The sequence below is a fragment of the Podarcis erhardii genome, assembly GCF_964252035.2.
Source record: "Podarcis erhardii genome assembly, chromosome: 7".
Lineage (NCBI taxonomy): Eukaryota > Metazoa > Chordata > Lepidosauria > Squamata > Lacertidae > Podarcis > Podarcis erhardii.
In genome coordinates this window covers 57668998-57688454 of record NC_138511.1, presented here as the reverse complement: position 1 = coordinate 57688454, position 19457 = coordinate 57668998, and the positions used below count along the sequence as shown (strand labels likewise).

Here is a 19457-nt window from a genome sequence, read left to right as displayed (position 1 = left end):
ACACTGAAACAGAAGTCACCAGACCCTTCTATATAGTGAGAAGGTGGGGAGGGGTATTACTCAGAAGGGTGGTGGGATTGGGTGATTGGCAGATAGCTGTGATGAGCCTGTTGACGACTCTTAACGACTGCAATAGGTCTTACAGGAAAAAGCAAGGGGTGAGAAGGTGAAAAATGGCTTTGTCATGTATAATGAGATAAGAATCCAATGTCTTTGTTCAGACCAGGTCTCTCCATGGTTTTAAGTTTGGTAATAAGTTGCAATTCAGCAGCTTCTCTTTCAGAAATAGACTGGAATTTCAGAAATAGACTGGAAAGAGAAGCTGCTGAATTGCAACTTATTACCAAACTTAAAACCATGGAGAGACCTGGTCTGAACAAAGACATTGGATTCTTATCTCATTATACATGACAAAGCCATTTTTCACCTTCTCACCCCTTGCTTTTTCCTGTAAGACCTATTGCAGTCGTTAAGAGTCATCAACAGGCTCATCACAGCTATCTGCCAATCACCCAATCCCACCACCCTTCTGAGTAATACCCCTCCCCACCTTCTCACTATATAGAAGGGTCTGGTGACTTCTGTTTCAGTGTATCTGAAGAAGTGTGCATGCACACGAAAGCTCATACCAAGAACTAACTTAGTTGGTCTTTAAGGTGCTACTGGAAGGAATTTTTTTAATTTTTTTATTTTGTTCTGCATATCTACAGTGAGATATCATTCAGTTAAATACAGTGGTACCTCGGGTTATGAACTTAATTCATTCCAGAGGTCCGTTCTTAACCCAAAACCGTTCTTAACATGAGGTACTCTTTCGCTAATGGGGTCTCCTGCTGCCATCGTGCGACTTCCGCTTGCATCCTGGGGCAAAGTTCGCAACCAGGAGCATGTACTTCCGGGTTAGCGGAGCTCGTAACCCGAAGCATTGGTAAGGAGGACTGTACGTAACCTGAGGTTTCACTGTACTGTACTTCAATTTCATTCAGGGCCAGGTTATATTACCATTTCAGTCCAGGCTCTGGGCATCTTTTCCTCCACCCTTTGCTAAGCCTGAGGGAGCCAGTTTCTCCAGTAAAAGGTTGCCAGGAGTCATTCACCTCTTTTGGCTCAGGATATCTTAGCAGAACACAGCAACAATTGGAGCTGGATCTGCATGGAGAGCTCGTACACCCTGGACTCCACGGACAATGGAAAGGCTTTGCAGGAAGATAGTGGCAGATTTATAAACACCAAGCAGGGACAATCTGAAACTCTCAGTCAATTTAGCAGTCAAGAAGCCACTGATGGCAGGAAGAGAGATAAGGCTATTCTTGTGCAGGCCTTTTTCTGCTGGAACTGAAAGTGCTTTTTTCAAATCACGTTGCTGAAATTCCTGGAAGTTCCCAATTGGATTTTTTCCAAGAAAGAAATGCTAGACAATCCACATGGTGTGTCATTTATTTAGTGTGCTGCTTTCCATCAGAAGTGACCCCAAAACAGTTTGCATACAACAATAAAACACCACCAACAAAATACATAAAATGCAATTAAAAATAGTAAGAAAATAATAACAATCTGTATAAGGGTGTAAAGAAGGGTGAAACTGAACTAGGTTTTGCCTCCAACACTTGAGAAACAGGTGAGCCTTCACCCTTTGAGGGAAGCCTGTTAGTATTATAAACATTAGTGTTGTAGTCAAGGGAATCCCACAACTGGGGTGCTGCCACAGAAAAGGTCCTGTTCCACCAAAAAAAGTGCAAGTAGATAAATAGGTACCACTCCGGCGGGAAGGTAAATGGTGTTTCTGTGCGCTGCTTTGGTTTTGGTGTTCAGCTGCACCAGAAGCGGCTTAGTCATGCTGGCCACATGACCTGGAAAAACTGTCTGAGTGGGAAAGTCAATTCACCTGACGTTGAATTGGGATGTGAATTTTTGGAGAGCTGTGTTCATGATGAAAGCATAGTTGCAGCTCATGAAATATGATTGCTGGGTATCTGCTGATTTTGTCATTGTTTGTTATTTTGATTCATTTATTCTATACATTGAACTTTTGTGTATTTTACTTTTGTTTTAATATGTTGTCCATGACCTTGTGGGCCTTTGGACCAGAAAGCAGTAAATAAATAAACCATAGCATAACATGCACAAACGGATGTTACACGAACCACAATTTAAGAAGGAAATTGACAACCTTTGTGCCTGTTTTAGGGGCTTCCCATTGAGAGATCTGGTTGGCCACTGAGAGAACAGAGTGTTTGGCTTCCCCAACATGATGCCCTCCAGATGTTTGGGACTATAACTCCCATCAGCAGCAGCAGCCAGCATGTTGGGCGGAGGGGAGTTGACATCCAAAACATCTGGAGCCTGCTGTAGAGACTTGGAGAAGATCCATATCGCACCTTTTAAGTACCAAGAATCCTGGGAGCTGTAGTTCCCTCCTACAGAGCTGTCATTCCTAGCACCCTTAACAAACTACCTTGCCAGGATTCTTTGGGGGAAGTCACACACTCTCAGTGTGTGTTGGATGTGCACAGATTTTAGTTAATTCATATTCAGCTCCAGATGTCTCTTGACAGGCAAAGTCATGGTTCTGCAGGGGTTAAGTGGGCTGCAAGAACGTGAGGAAAACAAAGAGGCTGGCCTTAAGCAAGGAAGTGGGTCATGTCCTGCCTGAGGAGGAGTAGAGAGCCATGGGGAGTACAAGGGAGGCAGCTACCTTTCTGGTGGGGACAGTGGAAGGCGGTTGCTCCTGGGATTTGCAGCTCGAGGGCATTCTGCCTTTGGCAAGTATCAGAAAAGGATGGCAAGGATCCTGATTATGTTAGTGAGTCTGCTCAGCAACTCATTGGCTTGCAGTGCTGAGCCATCATCTTACAGCGACGTGGGTGTTGTCTTCCGAATGACGAAGCCAGCTGTACTAGTGCGTAAGTCGTCAGAACTCTCTCACTCTCTCCCCATGTGTGTTTATAATATCAGTTACCTTTGCTCTTGCTGTCCCCAATCTGGTGCCATCCAGATGTTTTGACCAATGACTCTCACTGGCCCCAGCCATCTCTGGAGGCACCGTGTTGGCATGCTGGTGCTGAATTGTGGGGTGAATTCAGTTCTGCTGATAGCACCCTTGTCCCTCACAGCTGTGATCACATTCTCTCTTGGCAGTCAATGAGAAAACTGCTCATGTCATACAGACAGCCTTCCAGCATGCAGACTACCCAGACATCAAGGGGGAGAAGTCTGTCCGGTTTCTTGGGAAGATTGCCTATGGATTGAAAAAGTAAGTGTGGCTCTACTTAAGCTCCCTTATTTATATCTCTCCCATCGCAAACCTGTTTAGCTCTGTTTTGCTGAGTTTCTCATTTTCCTAGTCTCAAGTTCGGTTCTCCACATAGCTGCATATGTATGCCATTAAACAAAAAAAGTCCTTATGATTATTTGTCAACTTTTTAGTGTGATTCTCTTAAAACAAACATTTTATACACACTTTTGCCTAGCATATATATTTTACAAATATTTTTTTCCAAATATAATTTATTTATAGAAATGATTTAAATAATAGAATCATAGAATTGTAGATTTGGAAGGGACCCTGGGGTCATCTAGTCCAACCCCCTGCAATGCAGTGATCTTAACTAGATCATACAATACATACTATCCAGCCTCTGCTTAGAAAAATCCAAGGAAGGAGAGTCTACCACCTCTCATCGGAGTCTGTTCCACTGTCAAACAGCTCTTACTGTCAAAAAGTTCTTCCTGATGTTTAGTCAGTATCACTTTTCTTGTGACTTGAATCCATTGGTTTGTGTCCTGCCTTCCAGAACAGGAGAAAACAAGCTTGTTCCATCTTCCATGTGACAGCTCTTAAGATATTTGAAGATGGCTATCATATCTCCTCTGAGTCTCCTCTTTCCCAGGCTAAACATGCCCAGCTCCCTCAACCATTCCTCATGAGGCTAAGTTTCCAGACCCATGATCATCTTGGTCACCTCCTCTGCACATGTTCCAGCTTCTAATATCCTTCTTAAATTGTGGTGCCCAGACGTGGACGCAGTACTCCAGGTGTGGTGTGACCAAGACAGAATACCACTATTTTGGGGGTGGGGACAGAGCTATTTATAACAATTACAGTGGTACCTCAGGTTAAGTACTTAATTCGTTCTGGAGGTCTGTTCTTAACCTGAAACTGTTCTTAACCTGGAGCACCACTTTAGCTAATGGGGCCTCCCGCTGCTGCTGTGCCGCCAGAGCACGATTTCTGTTTTCATCCTGAAGCAAAGTTCTTAACCCAAGGTAATATTTCTCGGTTAGTGGAGTCTGTAACCTGAAGCATATGTAACCGGAAGCGTATGTAACCCGAGGTACCACTGTATATGTAAAATAATACCATGAACACCATTTAAAATGTTAAAATCAGAAATCAGCTCTTAAGCATTTTATCATGCACTTTTATATTAAAATGCATTTTTTGTACGTTATTTTCACTAACATTTGCTAATTGTGTGTGTTTGTGTTTGCATTTTTGCTCTCACTATTTGTTTGGAGAACTGTATTGCAAAATTCGTAAAACTGCAAATTCTGAAGGATGGGTCTGTTTTTGGTTTGCATCTTGTTTCAGAAAGTGCACATTTGGTAGATTTGCCTTTAAATATGAACTAGGTCCAATTTCTTTGCCAGCCTTCACCTTGCCTTAAAATAGGGCTCTTAAAAAGTTGCTGCACCATATCCCAGGTCAGATTATTTGCCATATAACGTTGCTGTATATTCCAACTGGCAGAAGCCCTCCAGTTCCTCAAGCAGAGGCCTATCCCATCTGCTCCTCATTGGTCTTCAGCTACTAGGTTTGAGCCCATGCTTTGGATCACAACAGCAGCAGCACCTCATAGAAATGGATAGTAAAAAAAGAGAAAGAAGTGGGTCCCCAATCTCCTTCATGCACAAATACCTGGTAGCATTTTACTAGCTGCTGAAGGATGGGAATTGCTGCGAGATGGAAAACTGTTCAGGTCTGCCTTTACAAATTGGCTTGCTATGATTTGGGAGGTAGCTTTAACAGAATGTTTAACACAGCATGGCATAATGGTAAGAGATCAAGCTACCACAAAACAAAACAAAATAACCTTTTGGTGCTACCTGGTTTTTGTTCATTTCCTATGCCAATAAATCTGCATTCCCAATTAAACCACCTGCAACACAACTACTGTACTCATATGGAGAGATTTTGTCTCTTTATTTTACTACCGCATACTGAAAATATGTCTGTTATGTGGTTGAATGATGGTACTCCACATTTTGTTTGCCCTTAATATATGTTTACTGAAATTCAATGCAACACATATGGTTTTTTTTAAAAAAAAGGGAGAGAGAAAAGAAATGTGCCAAGTGTGAGCTGGGTGCTTTGCTGGAAGAGAAGGTGTAATAGCTTCAGCCCCACCTATCCACATTTTGACTTATTTGATTATTAATTTCTGGATTGAGCAGAGCAGCCTGTCCTGGAAGAGTGACATGGGGGGGGGGTTGTCTCTAGGGAAGAGGAAGCTCACCAAATGCAGGAGGCAAACACTTGGAGGAATGTGATACTCGGAAGCAGAAGTGCTTCTTTGCTAGCTGGGGCTGATGGGAGCTGCAGTCGAAAACATCTGGAAGCTCAGGGAAGGCTGGTGCCAAAGGCTATGATAAGATGTGCAGGACTTTAGACCATGACTGTGTCACTTCCATATATGATGTGTTGTGCGTGACCCACAGCTAAAGCTACCATGCAGGATTACACTAGCAATGGGAGGGCTTGGATGTGGTCAGTGAGTGCATCTGATCCCAAGGGGACCTGGGGGTGTCTATGTGCCTCTTCCAGTGAAAGAGCCCAGCCTGCTTCAATTGTACTAAGCCAGCCATTCTTTGCTTCCCTTTTGCAGCATCCATATTGGAGAACTGACGATAGAAAACACCACAGTTGACCTCAAGGAGGACGACGCCATCAACATCGGAATTCAGAATGTTTCTGCTTCCTTCCAAGGAACCCTCAGCTATGGCTACGTGGGTGGCTGGCTGTGAGTATTTCCAGAAAAGTCCGCACCTGACAGTTTGGTCCTGTTGTGAGGGGAGGTGATGAGGGTGTGAAAATGGAAACATCAGCTTTGCATTTACTACACAACCCCCGACTGCATCACATCCGAACAGCACAACATTGGCTGGCACAGAGCCTAATGTGTGCAGCAGTGCATGTGCTCTGTTCCAAAAATGCCATCCTTCCTGGTTAATTCTACCTGTGTCCCACATGTTCCCAAAATATCACACTGACATTCTATCTGAGAGCACCTCTGCAACAGATGTTGTTGTTTGGTGATTATCATTGTTAAAAATATTGTCACAGGGTGAAGCTCATCCATTCTATTGACTTCGAAATTGAGTCATCCATTGATCTGCAGATAAACGTTAAATTGTGTAAGTAGTTGCGGAATATCCTTGGCTATTGAGACTGGTTAGAACAAGGGCTTAATATACGCAAGAGGCAGCGGGTGGGTGTCTCCTTGAGATGAGATTCAGGGGGGAGGGGTTAAGGAAAGCCAGTTTCTCCTGTGATGTAAAGTCTGGTTTATTATCTCTGGTTTATTACCCCCTTCCTGGAAAACTGGGGAAAACTATTGGAAGGGAGTACCCAACTGACTCCTGGTTCCTAATAACTTGAGGCATTTGCTTCTCTCTTGGACAGTGTCGGATGACGGGCGTGTGATAGTGGACACCTCAGACTGTTACCTGACTTTCCACAAGCTGACCCTGCATCTACAAGGAGACAAAGAGTATGCTTCATTATTTGAAATCCACACCAGGGTTTAGTAGTGCCTGACTTTCACTTGAAGGACTCCCATATTCATCAGGCTAGAAACATAAGAAACTGTCTTATACTGAGCCAGAACATTGGTCCATCAAGCTCAGTGCTGTCCACATTGACCAGCAGCTCTCAAGGGTTCCAAGCAGAGTTCTCTCCCAGCCCTACCCTGGGGATTGAATCTGGGACCTTCTGGTGTGCTCTGTCACTAAGCTACAGTCTTACCTTGTGTAGTCTTATGTAGCTGCTTTGCCACTATCAACCTCCCATTTTGCTGATCCATGAAATCAGAAGCCTAAAAGCCAAACTTCCCATAAGGTTAAGCACACCATTGGCAGTTAGTTTCAATTAATAACCTGTGCAGAGGCGTGGGGATGTTGTGGACAGTAGGAGAGGATATATTGATTAAATATTATCCTTTCTCACTCACGCTAGTGAGTCAGTAGCAGAGTACATTCCTCAGTAGATTTCAGGAAGCTAGTTGGTGGATTCACTGGAATCTCTTTACTTAAGCAATCCAGTCTGGCTTGTCCAGATTGGGTTTATTCCTGGTAAATCCCCTGTGTTCCGCTTTTAAAGAATAAAGACCCAACACTCTTTTCTTAAAAATAATGATAAGAAGTTTACTTACATTCAGTTCACAGTAGGTTCCCTGAAGGTAGACTTTAACTTGAAGTTACAGAAGAGAGTTTGAGTTCATCCCATATGGGAATGAACCCATGCGCTGCTGGCTGAGAGCCAGCACAGAGCAAAATAGCATCAGCATCAGAAGAGAGCAGCAAAAGAGGAAGGTGGCTGCGTGACTGGCCCTTTTACAGGGTCATGACCATCTACCTGGTCACACGCGGGGGGTGTGTGTGTGTGCTCCAGACAGGTGTGACAGGAAGTCCTCCTGGCTGGAGTAACATCCCCCTGTGTGTCCACTCTGGGCAAACAGGAAATGTTGTATTTGACTGCTACAGTGATGCCACATCCCACAAGAAGGGCATTTTCTTCATGATCCTGTTGCATGGGAAGGGGAGGTTTCACACTTACAGGCTGGTCCTGACTGAAATTCTGCCTCAGAAGTGAGGGTTCCACATCTGCTGCTTGAAAACAAAAACAGAGAGACATTCTAATTTCTTTGTGTTTAGCAGTACCTCGTCTGGCCTTGAGCATCTTTTAAGATAAACCTTATTAAGAAGGACAGCCCAATACATTTTTCTGCCCAGAGCAAAGTACAAGATGGCAGCCCCTCCCAATCCCACACCCAGAAGTCCACTAGACTGACAGCTGAATCTGACCTCAACACTACTGATGGGCCTGCATACACTACCACACCTGAGGCAGCAGGCTAGTTAAGTGGGGCAGGCCAGGTTGTGACTGATGGGCAGCGGAATGGTATGGCTTATGAGGAACAGTCAAGAGTCTGCCACCCCAGCCCCACAGCTTCTGTTATCTGAGGCAGGCGCCTCACTTTGCCTAATGGTAGAGCAGGCAGTGCTCTGCAAGGCTTACTTGCTTGCCCTGACTTCCAATCTCCAGGGTGAATTAGACTTTGGAAGCTTTAAGATGAAAGGTGCTATTGATAGCATTTTGATCAGCTTTGCATTTGGATTTTATGTTTAGATTTTCTCTTTATGTTGTAGCTCACTTATAGCCCATTAGATAGTGTAGGACAAAAAAATCCAAATGCAAATGTGTTGTAATAATGAACTTCTTGAGCTCACATCCAGTCTTTCTCCATGCAGCCCAGGATGGCTAAAACAGCTTTTTACAAACTTCATCTCATTTACCTTGAAGCTCGTTCTCAAAAACCAGGTAAGAGACATGGAAAGGTAATTGACACAGGGCTGATGTCAGTTAAATGTCATGCATGCTGGGCAATTGATTAATCAGGCTGCACTTTGGCAAATGAAGATATGGAAAGACCTAATTTACATGATCTTAATGAAACAATCATTTATCTGGCTTTCCTTTTAAAAAGTGACTCAGGATTTAGCTTTCAAGTCCTTGGGAAACAACAACAAAAGTGCTGTTTCCTTGCAGACTGCAATCTCTGCCTCAATCTCCTTTTAAACTAGGGACGTATTTCCAGGTGATTTTCACAAAAATATGCATTTTGCCCTAGCATTGCATTTTTTGTACACACTGATTGGAGAACTGCATTGCAAAGTCTTGAGAAGTGTGAATTTTGGAGGCTGTTTGTGTTTCATTTTGCATGTTGTTTTGGAAAGCGTGAATTCATAAATTTGTGTTTAGATGTGAACTGAATTTAATTCTTCCTCTGTCCCAACTCACACAATACTATTCAATGGTGCTGCTTCACACATCCATCTGTCAGTCATCTAGGAAACTGCCTTATACTGAGCTAGACCATCTAGTTTAGTATCTAGCTTAGTACTACTTACACTGACTGGCAGCAGCTCTCCAGGATTTCAGATAGGGGTCTCTCCCAGCCCTAGCAAGAGATGCCAGAGACTGTACCTGGGATCATCTGCTTGTTGCTCCAATAATGAGCTACAGCCTTTCCCGAAACATGTGTTTGAACATCTCTTTTCCTCTTTTATAGGTGTGTAAAGAAATTAACTATATTTCTCAGCTACTGGCAGATTATGTGCATGAGACGTCAGGTAAATCTCCGACCACTTTTGTTGCTGTTCCATTTCTAAAAATTCTTATTAAAAGCTCTTACTCCTCCATTTATATAACAGTCTCACATGGTCTATATAGTCTGCTGCTATAGTTTTCAGGGCTACACTTCAGTCCCCACACTTTGCATCTGCACCCAACTGGATTTCAAATGTCCTTAGCTAGAAACTAGAAAAAAGTAAAGTAGCAGGGTTGGCAGGGACAGATCCTGCTGCCTGCCGAATCTCCCTGGAGTCCTAATTTTAAGGCCCACTGGCCATGTGAGGAATGGAGTATTGTATTCCAAAAAACTTGTGGGAGTATCCTGCAGGGGATAAGATGCATTTGGGTCATGCTTTGCTTGAACACGAGGAAATGCCCTCACCAAAAACAACCCCCTGGCTCCAAAACATGGCCAAAAGCATGACGTTTAGGTCAAAATGACCAGGGGATGGAGCAACTTCCCTAGGAAGGAATGTTGCAGCATTTGGGACTTTTTAATTTAGAGAAGAGGCAACATGACAGAAGTTTATGAAATTATGTATGACATGGGAAAAGTGGCTAGGGAAAAGTTTTTCTCCCTATCTCATAACCCTGGAATTTGGGGGCATCAAATGAAGCTGATTCAGGACAGATAAAAGGAAGACTTCTTCATGCAGCTCAGCATAGTTAAACTGTGGAATTTGCTCCTTCAGGAGGCAGTGATGGCAACCAACGTGGATGACTTTAAAAGAGGATTAGACAAATTCATGGAGGAAGAGGCTATCAATGGCTTCTAGTTAAGATGGCTGTGCTCTGCCTCCACAGCTTTCAAATTTCAGTTGCTGGAAACCACAGGAGGAGTGGAGAGGGCTCTTGTGCTTGGGACCTGCTTGCGGGTTTCCAACAGGCATCTGGTTGGCCACTGTGAGAACAGGACGCTGGACTAGAAGGGCCATGGCTCTAACTTAGTAGGCTCCTCAACATGTTCTAAAAGCACACTCTTTAATTTTCTGGTAGCCAACTTCCTTAAAGATGGGGATATCGGAGTAGATATTTCTGTGACCGCATCTCCGGCAATCAAAGCAAATTACATAGAATCGTACCACAAGGTAAGACAATTCCCACAAAATAAACTTCCGTGTGTGAAGAAAAGGGCAATTGTTGATGACACAAACCCTGCCTCTTTATAGTTGCTGCAGGTGAGAGCCAGGTCACCTCCACACAATGGCTTCCCTCAAGAACCCCGAGAAGAGTAGTTAAGAGTGCTGGGAAGCGTAGTTCTGAGGGATAAAATGACAGTTCCCATAAAAGTAGGTGAAGCAATGTACAGTGGTACCTCAGGTTACAAACGCTTCAGGTTACATACACTTCAGGTTACAGACTCCACTAACCCAGAAATAGTACCTCGGATTAAGAACTTTGCTTTAGGATGAGAACGCAAATCGTGCAGCGGTGGCGCAGCAGCAGCAGGAGGCCCCATTAGCTAAAGTGGTGCTTCAGGTTAAGAACAGTTTCAGGTTAAGAACAGACCTCTGGAACGAATTAAGTACTTAACCCGAGGTACCACTGTATATCAGAAGTTTCTACACATACACTTCTCTGCCCTCCATCGAGGCAAGCAAGAGGGAGGATTGCAGCGGAAAGGCACATCCTGGTGCTGCAGAAGTCCTGGAGGAGAGCCAGTGAGGGTGTGGCTTAGCAGAGACCTCCCCACCAGGCCAGACAGAGAAGCCTAGAGGGCCACATTTGTCCTCTAGGACTGTGATACCCACCAGTGGTCTAATATGCCTATAGCTTTCTTGTCAGTCACAAAAATACAGGAGTTCTATGCAATTCCTGAGGAAGGTGGATGATTCCATCCTACGATTCTGAACTCATCATTCTCCCAGTGCCCTTCTGTGCACAATGTCCCATTCAGCAGAAGTCTTGGTGTTTCTACCAACCAGGGCTGGCCCACCCATGGGACCAGGTGAGTCAACTGCCTCGGGTGGCAGGGTCCATAGGGGCAGCAGATCCTGATCTAGATATTTCTTTCCCTCTTGTTCCTGGTGTTGATACTCAACTCAACTTACCCCTTCTTCCCTGGCCAGGGGGAAGACCATTTTGTGGTTTGCCTCAGGTGCCAAAATATATTGGGCTGGTCCTGTCACCAACCAATATGACAACAACAGCAAAGTTTCTTTAAAACAAACATACTTATTATGACGCAAGCTTTTCCGGACTATTGTCTGCTACTTCATCACTTGCATGAGGCATCATCCCTGGGGCCTCTAACTACATGGGATGTTAATGAGGTGATTAGCGATCATGCTATGTGATTTTTCTAAATTAAATACCAGGTGAAGAGGGAACAGTTGTTGCCGAGATTGCCCACAGGCTGTGATGAAAGGGAGGGTTTGTACTTTGTGTATGCTTAATTTCAGTTTGCGTTTACTTCTGCTGTTTTTCTTTATATTTTTGTTCTTGCTTGGTATTGAAGTGCCTTGTTTAAAAAATTTTAAACACAAGCAAATGTGTTGGATGCATTTTCCTACAAGGAGATTGTCGGTCCCTCTAGACATTGAGGTGTTTATGTGTGACTCCCACATTTCAATAACCCTTTCGCACTTACAAATGTTTTTTTGGGGAATACCAATTCAGTGCTTGTCCCATCACTTTCTGCTGAAATCACAAAACTTTTCGTACTGCAAATGTTGTGGGTTGTGTTTGTGTGTCCCGTTTTTGTTGCTCTATAGCACTGGAGTCACCCCTCCAGATGTCAACGATGCTGTTACACTGGGGAAGTATCGCAGAAGACCGAATACAGCAAAATGATGTGTGCAGGGTCCAGAATGAATCCACTGCTAATGCACTACTGTTGTGTCAGTGAAATGTTGCAGAGAACCTCCAGTCTGGAGGAGCCCTGCCACTCTGCAAGAAGCAGCCCCCTATCCTCAGAGGTACACAAGGAACATCTGCAGTTGGTTTTCAGTTCATAAAGCCTACTCACATTTTCTTCTCTTGAAAGGGCCTCGTCGTGTACCAGAACCATTCAGGCATCTTCCATGACTCTGCCTTCACACCGTCTCTGCTGACTGATTCCAAAATGGTCTATTTCTGGTATTCAGACCAAGTCCTCAATTCTGTGGCCTTGGCAGCTTTTCTAGATAAGCGCCTGGAGTTAACACTCACAGGGGAAAAGTTAAAGGTAATTTTTGCAGGTGGCCATTTGACTTGGCTTCACTTGTGGGGTTTGGATGGCAAGGCGTGGTCATCTGCTGCTAGCCAGAAGCACCAGTTTCGCCCAGTTGGTTGGGCCTGTGAGCTTCTTATAGGGGGGCGGGGGTTGGGATTCAGGGCACAGCACCTCACCTCACCCACTGTGGCCTATATCAGGGTCTCTCTTGCTAGTGTGGATGACCACCCTGTAGTTCCCCTCTTGGTCAGGTGGTGGTGCTTGGGGTGAGTTGCAGCCTCTAATCACCCAAGTTGCTGATTTAGTCCCTTTTGCCGGCTCAAATCAAGATACTTAAAAGTGCTCAAAAGGGGCTCCCTTTTAAGGAGGGCAAAGGAAACAAACAAAAGTTCATTCAACTCATTGCTTTTCCCACCCAACCTTCTATATATTCCACGTGTGTAAGACAACATACAATTTCTTCTTGTGCTTGAGACATATGAGCTGTGAATTTCCCCTTTTAGGGATGTGCATTGGATACATTCATTGTTTTTGTTATATGATGGAAGATTCACCTCTTCACTTGAGTTTTCCATATGCGTGTGTGTGTGTACACCCATCCAATTTGTGATTGCATATTGTTTTCACTGATTTTAATCTTGTATATTTATACATTGCTGTAACCTACCCTGGGAGAGGTGGTGATGATGGTGATTCCATGCATAGAAGTAGAACTTAGTACATCAGAACTGCTGTGATTCCCACATTGCAGGGCTTGAACTAGATTGCCCTTTGCACCCTTCCCAACGCTACAGTTCTGTGATGCTAGGAAATACAAGTACATTTTACTTCTTCATCTTTTGCGTCTTTTTTTAAAGGAAATGTTTGAAATTGAAGAGCTGAAAACTCAACAGGAGATTGTGCAAAAGGTAACTTTTGACCAAATCCCAACCTATCATTTGACGAGTAGGTAGCACATGGTATTGCCTGGATATTGCCTGAACTATTTTCAAGTCTGATTCTTCTTCTTCTTCTTCAAATCAAGCTCTGTTGCTTGGCATCAGCAGCCACACTATGTCTGTCTTTATGCCCCCCAGATTTTTCGGGGTGCCTCCTACAACGACTCCCTGGCTAAGGTGTGGAGCCTTGACCCTCCTCAGATTATCCTCCAGCCCGAAGGAACCATTGTGAAGTCATCTGTGGCTGTGGAACTCAGTGTTCCTCTTCAAGGCGAAGGTCCCCCTTCTGTAGCTTTGTATTTCGAAAAGGTAAGTGAATTTGCAGTTTGCATTTTGGAGACAGGAGCCAAAGGCCCACTGGTCACAAATCAGCCACCATTTGCAAGCGCATGTGATGTGGAACAAAGCAGGCATCATGGAACATAGGAAGCTGCCTTATCCAGAGCCAAAGCCTTGGTCTATCCAGCTCAGTATTGTCCACACTGGTTAGCTGGGGCTCTTTGGGGTTTCTGGAAAAATCTCCTTCAGTCTTACTTGGAGGTGCTGTAAATTGAACCCGGGACTTTCTGGGTGCAAAGCAGATGCTCTTGCATGGAGCTATGGCCTTACAATTCTGTTAGGATGCAGGTGGGCTCAGAGAATCAGGAAGAGAGCACTGCTGGATCAGTCAGCTCAGGAGCTCTGCCATAAAGAGAACATCTCACCTGGGAGAGGGACAGTGGGAAAGGTGTCCCTGTGAATTCTCATTGATTTCTCAGCTGCTTTCAACTTTTATTACTTCAGCATGTAATTAAAAACCCTAAATTCTTCAATAAATGAGCTGTTGGATTGTCTGACGTGTTCTAACTTAATAGGTCAGTTTTTAAATATCTCCTGTAAATCTGTAATCATCCATTCATCAAGAGACGTGATTTATTTCCTGTCCCACACACAGTTCTTATTAATAAACATAAGAGCAGCTATTAATAAATTTACCATCATTTCTCTGTCCTCTTATAAAGCAATTTCTTTAATGGAACCAAAGTAACTAATAAAGTCATGATTTCTAATGCATTCTATGTTTTTTTAAATGCACTCACAAACCTTTCCGTTCTGCCTTTCCCTCCCTGCAGGAAGTCACCGTCACAGTCCAAGCTTCGTATATGCAAAAAAACCTATACCTGCATCACTCCGAGGCCATGTACGTATTGCGCTTCCATTGTGCAGAGAGAGGATGGGGGCTTCCAGGTGGTCACTGTTTTGAGGTGGGATTCAATCACATACTGGCAACCTCAGGTGCCACAATTAAAGTTGGTTTTGGCACCCCCAAAAGCAGACTTTTTGTGATGAGAGAAGTGCCAGGGAAATGCCCTGGGAAGCCTGGAATAACAATTGCTTGGCGCAAGGATGCATAACCTCCTCACAAAAAAGAAAGTTGAATAAACAAGCCACCTGGAAGCATCTAAGGGAGATCCACACCATGCATTTAAAGTATACCCAATGCATATTTAAAACATGCGACGCCCCCCCCCCCCCCCAAATCCTGTGAACTGTGGTTTGTTAAGGGTACTGGGAACTGTGGGTCCAGGGCTACTGTAGTTCTCTGGATTCTTTGGGAAAGTCATGTGCTTTAAATGAATGGGTGTGGCTTTGCCACTAGAGTTCCTGGGTATGCAAAAAGGGCTGGGAAAGGTGCCTGCTCACACTTGCTTACACACTTGGCTTCTTATTTCCGTACAGGATAGAGATCAAAAAGCTTAAACGTGCCACAGATATAGCTGTGGTGAGTATCCAGCATTCATGCTTCTGTGCTTAAAAGTGTTGAGCTGAAACTAATCTCCTCCCTCCCACAAAGCTAATTTTTGCTCCACGAATTTCTGTCAAATATTCTCTGGATGTACCAGTGAATCTATCAACCAAATATGTTGCAGTAGCATCAGTACTAAGATAAATACCAAAAGAGTATCCAACCTGGCAGGGTTGTTGTGAGAATTGCTGAAAGAATATATGGGAAGGGTTTTAGCATTTCAAAGCAAAGCACATGCCAAGTGTCACAATTCTTCTGCCTTCTGCTGCTGGGAAAATTGGACAGGGGTTCACTCAAGATAAGCCCAGCTTGGCACCATAAAACAGTCTTCTGCTTTAACAACCAAATTTGTCCAGGGATTGAAGCATTGGGAGGTTTTTGCATCCCCCATAGAGCAAAGCCTTTTGCAGAAGCACAAATCATATTTTGTTTCAGTTACTGTATTATGTTTTGTTTGTATAATTAACAGAAAACTTCATTAAGGATATGCTTATACCTATATTTTAAAAAGCATAGGGTTGCACTGTCCACTATCTATCTACAATCAATTGTTGATCCGCCCTTCCCCAATCTGTACCCAAAATATTTTGGGGTACAGCTTCCTTCAGCCTCAGGAAGCATGTTGTAAAATGCCACATACATCAACGGCAGGGGTAGAAATAATGAACTAGTAATAACAATAAAGACTTCTGCAATTAATGACTTTGCTTGCAACGTTTTAATTTCAGAATGATGAAACTCTAAAGCACATTTTGGAGAAAATCGTCTCAGTTGCCGGGATCCCAGAAGTGGTATCAAGTGAGTTGATTTTCTACGTGTCAGTGTAGCAGCTCTGAGTCCTGAGTGGCAGGAAAGCAAAACAAGTGTGTTGGTGAGGGAATTCACTTGAGTGGAGCTTGGCTCAGAAATGACTTCCCAGGGCTCTTTTTTAAAAAAACCCAAGTTGCAGGCCTTTGAGACAACAACATACCCCTGTTGCTGGGTTTCTGAGATCTCCTGCGTGAACACAGATGGCTTCTCCACACTTCCTCTTGTCTTGTTGCTTTCCCCTGGGGGAAACTGCTCTTTAGTGCTCAATCAAAGCAAATGGTAATTTGGGTTTTCTCCGGATGGATGTTTGCTCTGATTTAACACTAAAGAGCAGGTTTTCCCTGGGAAAGAGGGGCAGGCTCTTCTCATGGCCTATCTGGTGATGTCAGGGACTGAATCTAGAACCTTGTGCAGACAAAGTACTGGTATGTGCCCTTCCCCCAGTGACAGACCTACATTTGTGGGTCCCTGAAGCTTGAGTTGTTACCAGCAGTGAGGTCTAGGAAACTATTGTTCTCTTCTTTGGTAGGGTTGTTTACCACAACCTCTTCAACATCTGTGCTACTGACTCTCAAACTTTGGGATTGTTGAAATATATACAACAACAAAAATAATCCATTTGAGTCATGTGACTCAAATTGTGTCTTCTAGACCATTTTTTTTATTTGTTGTTTAGTCGTTTAGTCATGTCCGACTCTTCGTGACCCCATGGACCAGAGCATGCCAGGCACTTCTGTCTTCCACTGCCTCCCGCAGTTTGGTCAAACTCATGCTGGTAGCTTCGAGAACACGGTCCAACCATCTCGTCCATATAGCAATGTGGTCTAAAGTCACTTCTGGCCCCCCCCCCGAAGATTAAGTTTACTTAGTTTCATAGTAGATCCCTGCCTTCCACTCAGTTATGACCCCAAAAACAGATGAAGCTTCCTTATACAGTGTCAGATCAACTGGCCCTTCTAGCTCAGAACTGTCCACAACGACTTGCAGCAGCTCTCCACAGTTTCAGGAACAGAGTCTTTCCCAGCCCTACCAGGAGATGCCAGGGACTGAACCCGGAGCCTTCTGCATGCCAAGCAGAGGCTCTACCTCTGAGCTATAGCCTTCCCCAAGAGGGACTCCGCTACTGTAAAACCGAATGGTGGTGGTGGTAATTCCATTTCTTGCCCACCTTTCACCATGAGATCCTAGGGCAGCAATTTAAAAATACAATCTTAAAATTAATTTATTTTATAACAAATTACAATAAAAAGACAGGGTGGGGCCTAAATTATATACATCTCAGCAGAGCATGACTTTTTGCCTCATTATGTTGCACAAGCTTCATGGGAGGCAGGTGCAATGTAATAAATGTTAGCATCAGTCCCAGAAAACTTCCCCGCCCAAAACCACCACCACTACTTACCCATTGCTGCAAACCACGGTTATTACTGTGACATCAGACAAATCTGGTTCAATTTGGTTTCACAGGATTTGAGAGGAACATAAGTTCCCTGTTGAGCAGCAAAGGACTCAACCATTTCGACATCATTGATCCTGAGATAGTAACCAAAAAGGCAAGTACAGCTTGATGTATTGGGGCTTATATATCATCCAGCACTATGTCAGTGACCAAACAGCAAAAATATTTTGTGCTTGGCCCTTCCATAGCAGTGGAAAATCCAGGGCACCCATAAAAGGGTTGATTTTATATAGAAGACAGATTCCTGAGCCAATAGTACAGCGGGGTACAGAACTAAGCACACTGGCTGTACCAAATTCATAGTTGAAGTGTGTCAAAAGTGTCTTGGCCCATTATACCTGAAGGAGCGTTTCCACCTCCATCATTCAGCCTGGACACTGAGGTCCAGCTCCGAGGGCCTTCTGGCGGTTCCCTCACTGCGAGAAATGGGGTTACAGGGAACCAGGCAGAGGGCCTTCTCGGTAGTGGCACCTGCCTTGTGGAACACCCTCCCTTCAGATGTGAAGGAAATAAGCAGCTATCTGACTTTTAGAAGACATCTGAAGACAGCCCTGTTTAGGGAAGTTTTTAATGTTTGATGTTTTCTTGTGTGTTTAATATTCTGTTGGGAGTCGCTCAGAGATGGGTGGGGTATAAATGATTTGTTGTTGTTCTTGTTATGATATGTCCCGGGCTGCATGTGTCAACTGTAGGGCTGGCCCTGGATGTTTTGCCATTAGAGGCAGAACAAAAATTGCTGCCCCTGCCTCCTCCGCTGCACACCCATTGCCATGTGCCCAGCTGCCCCACACCCACGGTTATTTGCGCACATGCCACCAGGCCCACAGCACAGGAAAGAGCAGGAGGCTGATAAGCACAGCAGGTGATAAGCAACACACTCCTTGGAGACTGGATCTGCTGCCCCTCCCAGCCATCCAAAGCATGCCCCCCTGAGGCGGCTGCCTCACCTTGCCTCATGGGGTGGCCGGCCCTGGCCAACTGGCTTAGAAATGTTTCTTTGCACTAAACTGAGTTTGACACTTTTGATGTCCACAGCATTCCCTGCCTGAAAACTGGGCTGGATGTGTCTGTTGTTCTATCAGTTGTTGTCCTGTCTGCAGGCAAAGGTGTGTCCTACCACCCTGTGCATTTTCCATTGCAATTCAGTTTGCCCACTTCATCCTGCACTTTTCCCCCCCACCTAGGGACACTTAATTCTCCAGATGGACTTTGGCTTCCCACACCATTTGCTTGCAGAGTTTCTGAAGACTACTTTGTAGAAGGAAGAGGAGAAAGAAAAACAAAGGTGATCCAGGTGTATGAGCAATCTGGATGCCCAAGAGAGCTGGTGATCCATTTATTTCCATCTCCTTCCCTGCGATCCCAGATGGCTTTCCTGCCAGGACTGAGGCTCTGTTTGCCGAGTTTTCTCCTTGACTGTCTCCTGCAGGATAAACTCTCTTGGAAAAGCTCTGGGAATCCCTGGCTCTTAGTGTGACAAGAAGCTGAGTCGCCACAGCTGGAGCACAGTGCCTCAAAAAGGGATTGACAGCCTCCCTACAGCGTTGAGCCCGTCTATAGTGGATGTGTGATGGCTTTGATCAGCTTTCTCCAACCAGGAAAACAGCTGCCACAGGGGGAAAGCATGAGCCTGGCTTGCTGGCTTCCATTTTCATGATGCCCCCAAACCCCATTTGGGAGTCAGTTTATGTGCATTACTTAACTGCCACAATGACAACAAGCTTTAGGAAATGGCCTCAAGAATCTTCTCACTATGCAGCTGAGTGTCTTGCTCTCTCAGACCACTCTGGGTCAGAGAAAGGACACCTTTCCACCAAATTCTGGAAAATTTTCTTTCTTTTTTCATTCGAATGCCATGTGCTTCTTTTGTTTCCTAAAAATAAACCTGGCTTTCTGTT

At 44.4% G+C, this 19457-nt stretch overlaps 1 protein-coding gene across 1 annotated transcript; it reads left to right on the top strand.

Moving 5' to 3' along the window:
• The first annotated feature begins 2659 nt into the window (after positions 1 to 2659).
• Positions 2660 to 18953, top strand: CETP (cholesteryl ester transfer protein). Its single transcript, XM_081872459.1, has 16 exons — positions 2660 to 2903; positions 3139 to 3253; positions 5886 to 6020; positions 6344 to 6414; positions 6683 to 6770; positions 8530 to 8599; positions 9351 to 9411; positions 10409 to 10500; positions 12399 to 12578; positions 13424 to 13474; positions 13643 to 13813; positions 14617 to 14684; positions 15224 to 15266; positions 16019 to 16088; positions 17568 to 17653; positions 18744 to 18953. The coding sequence occupies exons 1-16, from the start codon at positions 2780 to 2782 to the stop codon at positions 18816 to 18818; spliced, it is 1500 nt and encodes a 499-aa protein (XP_081728585.1). The 5' UTR covers positions 2660 to 2779; the 3' UTR covers positions 18819 to 18953.
• The last annotated feature ends 504 nt before the right edge of the window (positions 18954 to 19457 follow it).

What these genes read in the sequence shown, in the direction of transcription:
- CETP (XM_081872459.1), top strand. Translation starts at nt 2,780, where the DNA reads ATGGCAAGGATCCTGATTATGTTAGTGAGTCTGCTCAGCAACTCATTG. An exon ending in GGCTACGTGGGTGGCTGGCT is followed by an intron (nt 6,021 to 6,343) that starts GTGAGTATTTCC and finishes ATATTGTCACAG; the next exon opens with GGTGAAGCTCATCCATTCTA. An exon ending in ACATAGAATCGTACCACAAG is followed by an intron (nt 10,501 to 12,398) that starts GTAAGACAATTC and finishes TTCTCTTGAAAG; the next exon opens with GGCCTCGTCGTGTACCAGAA.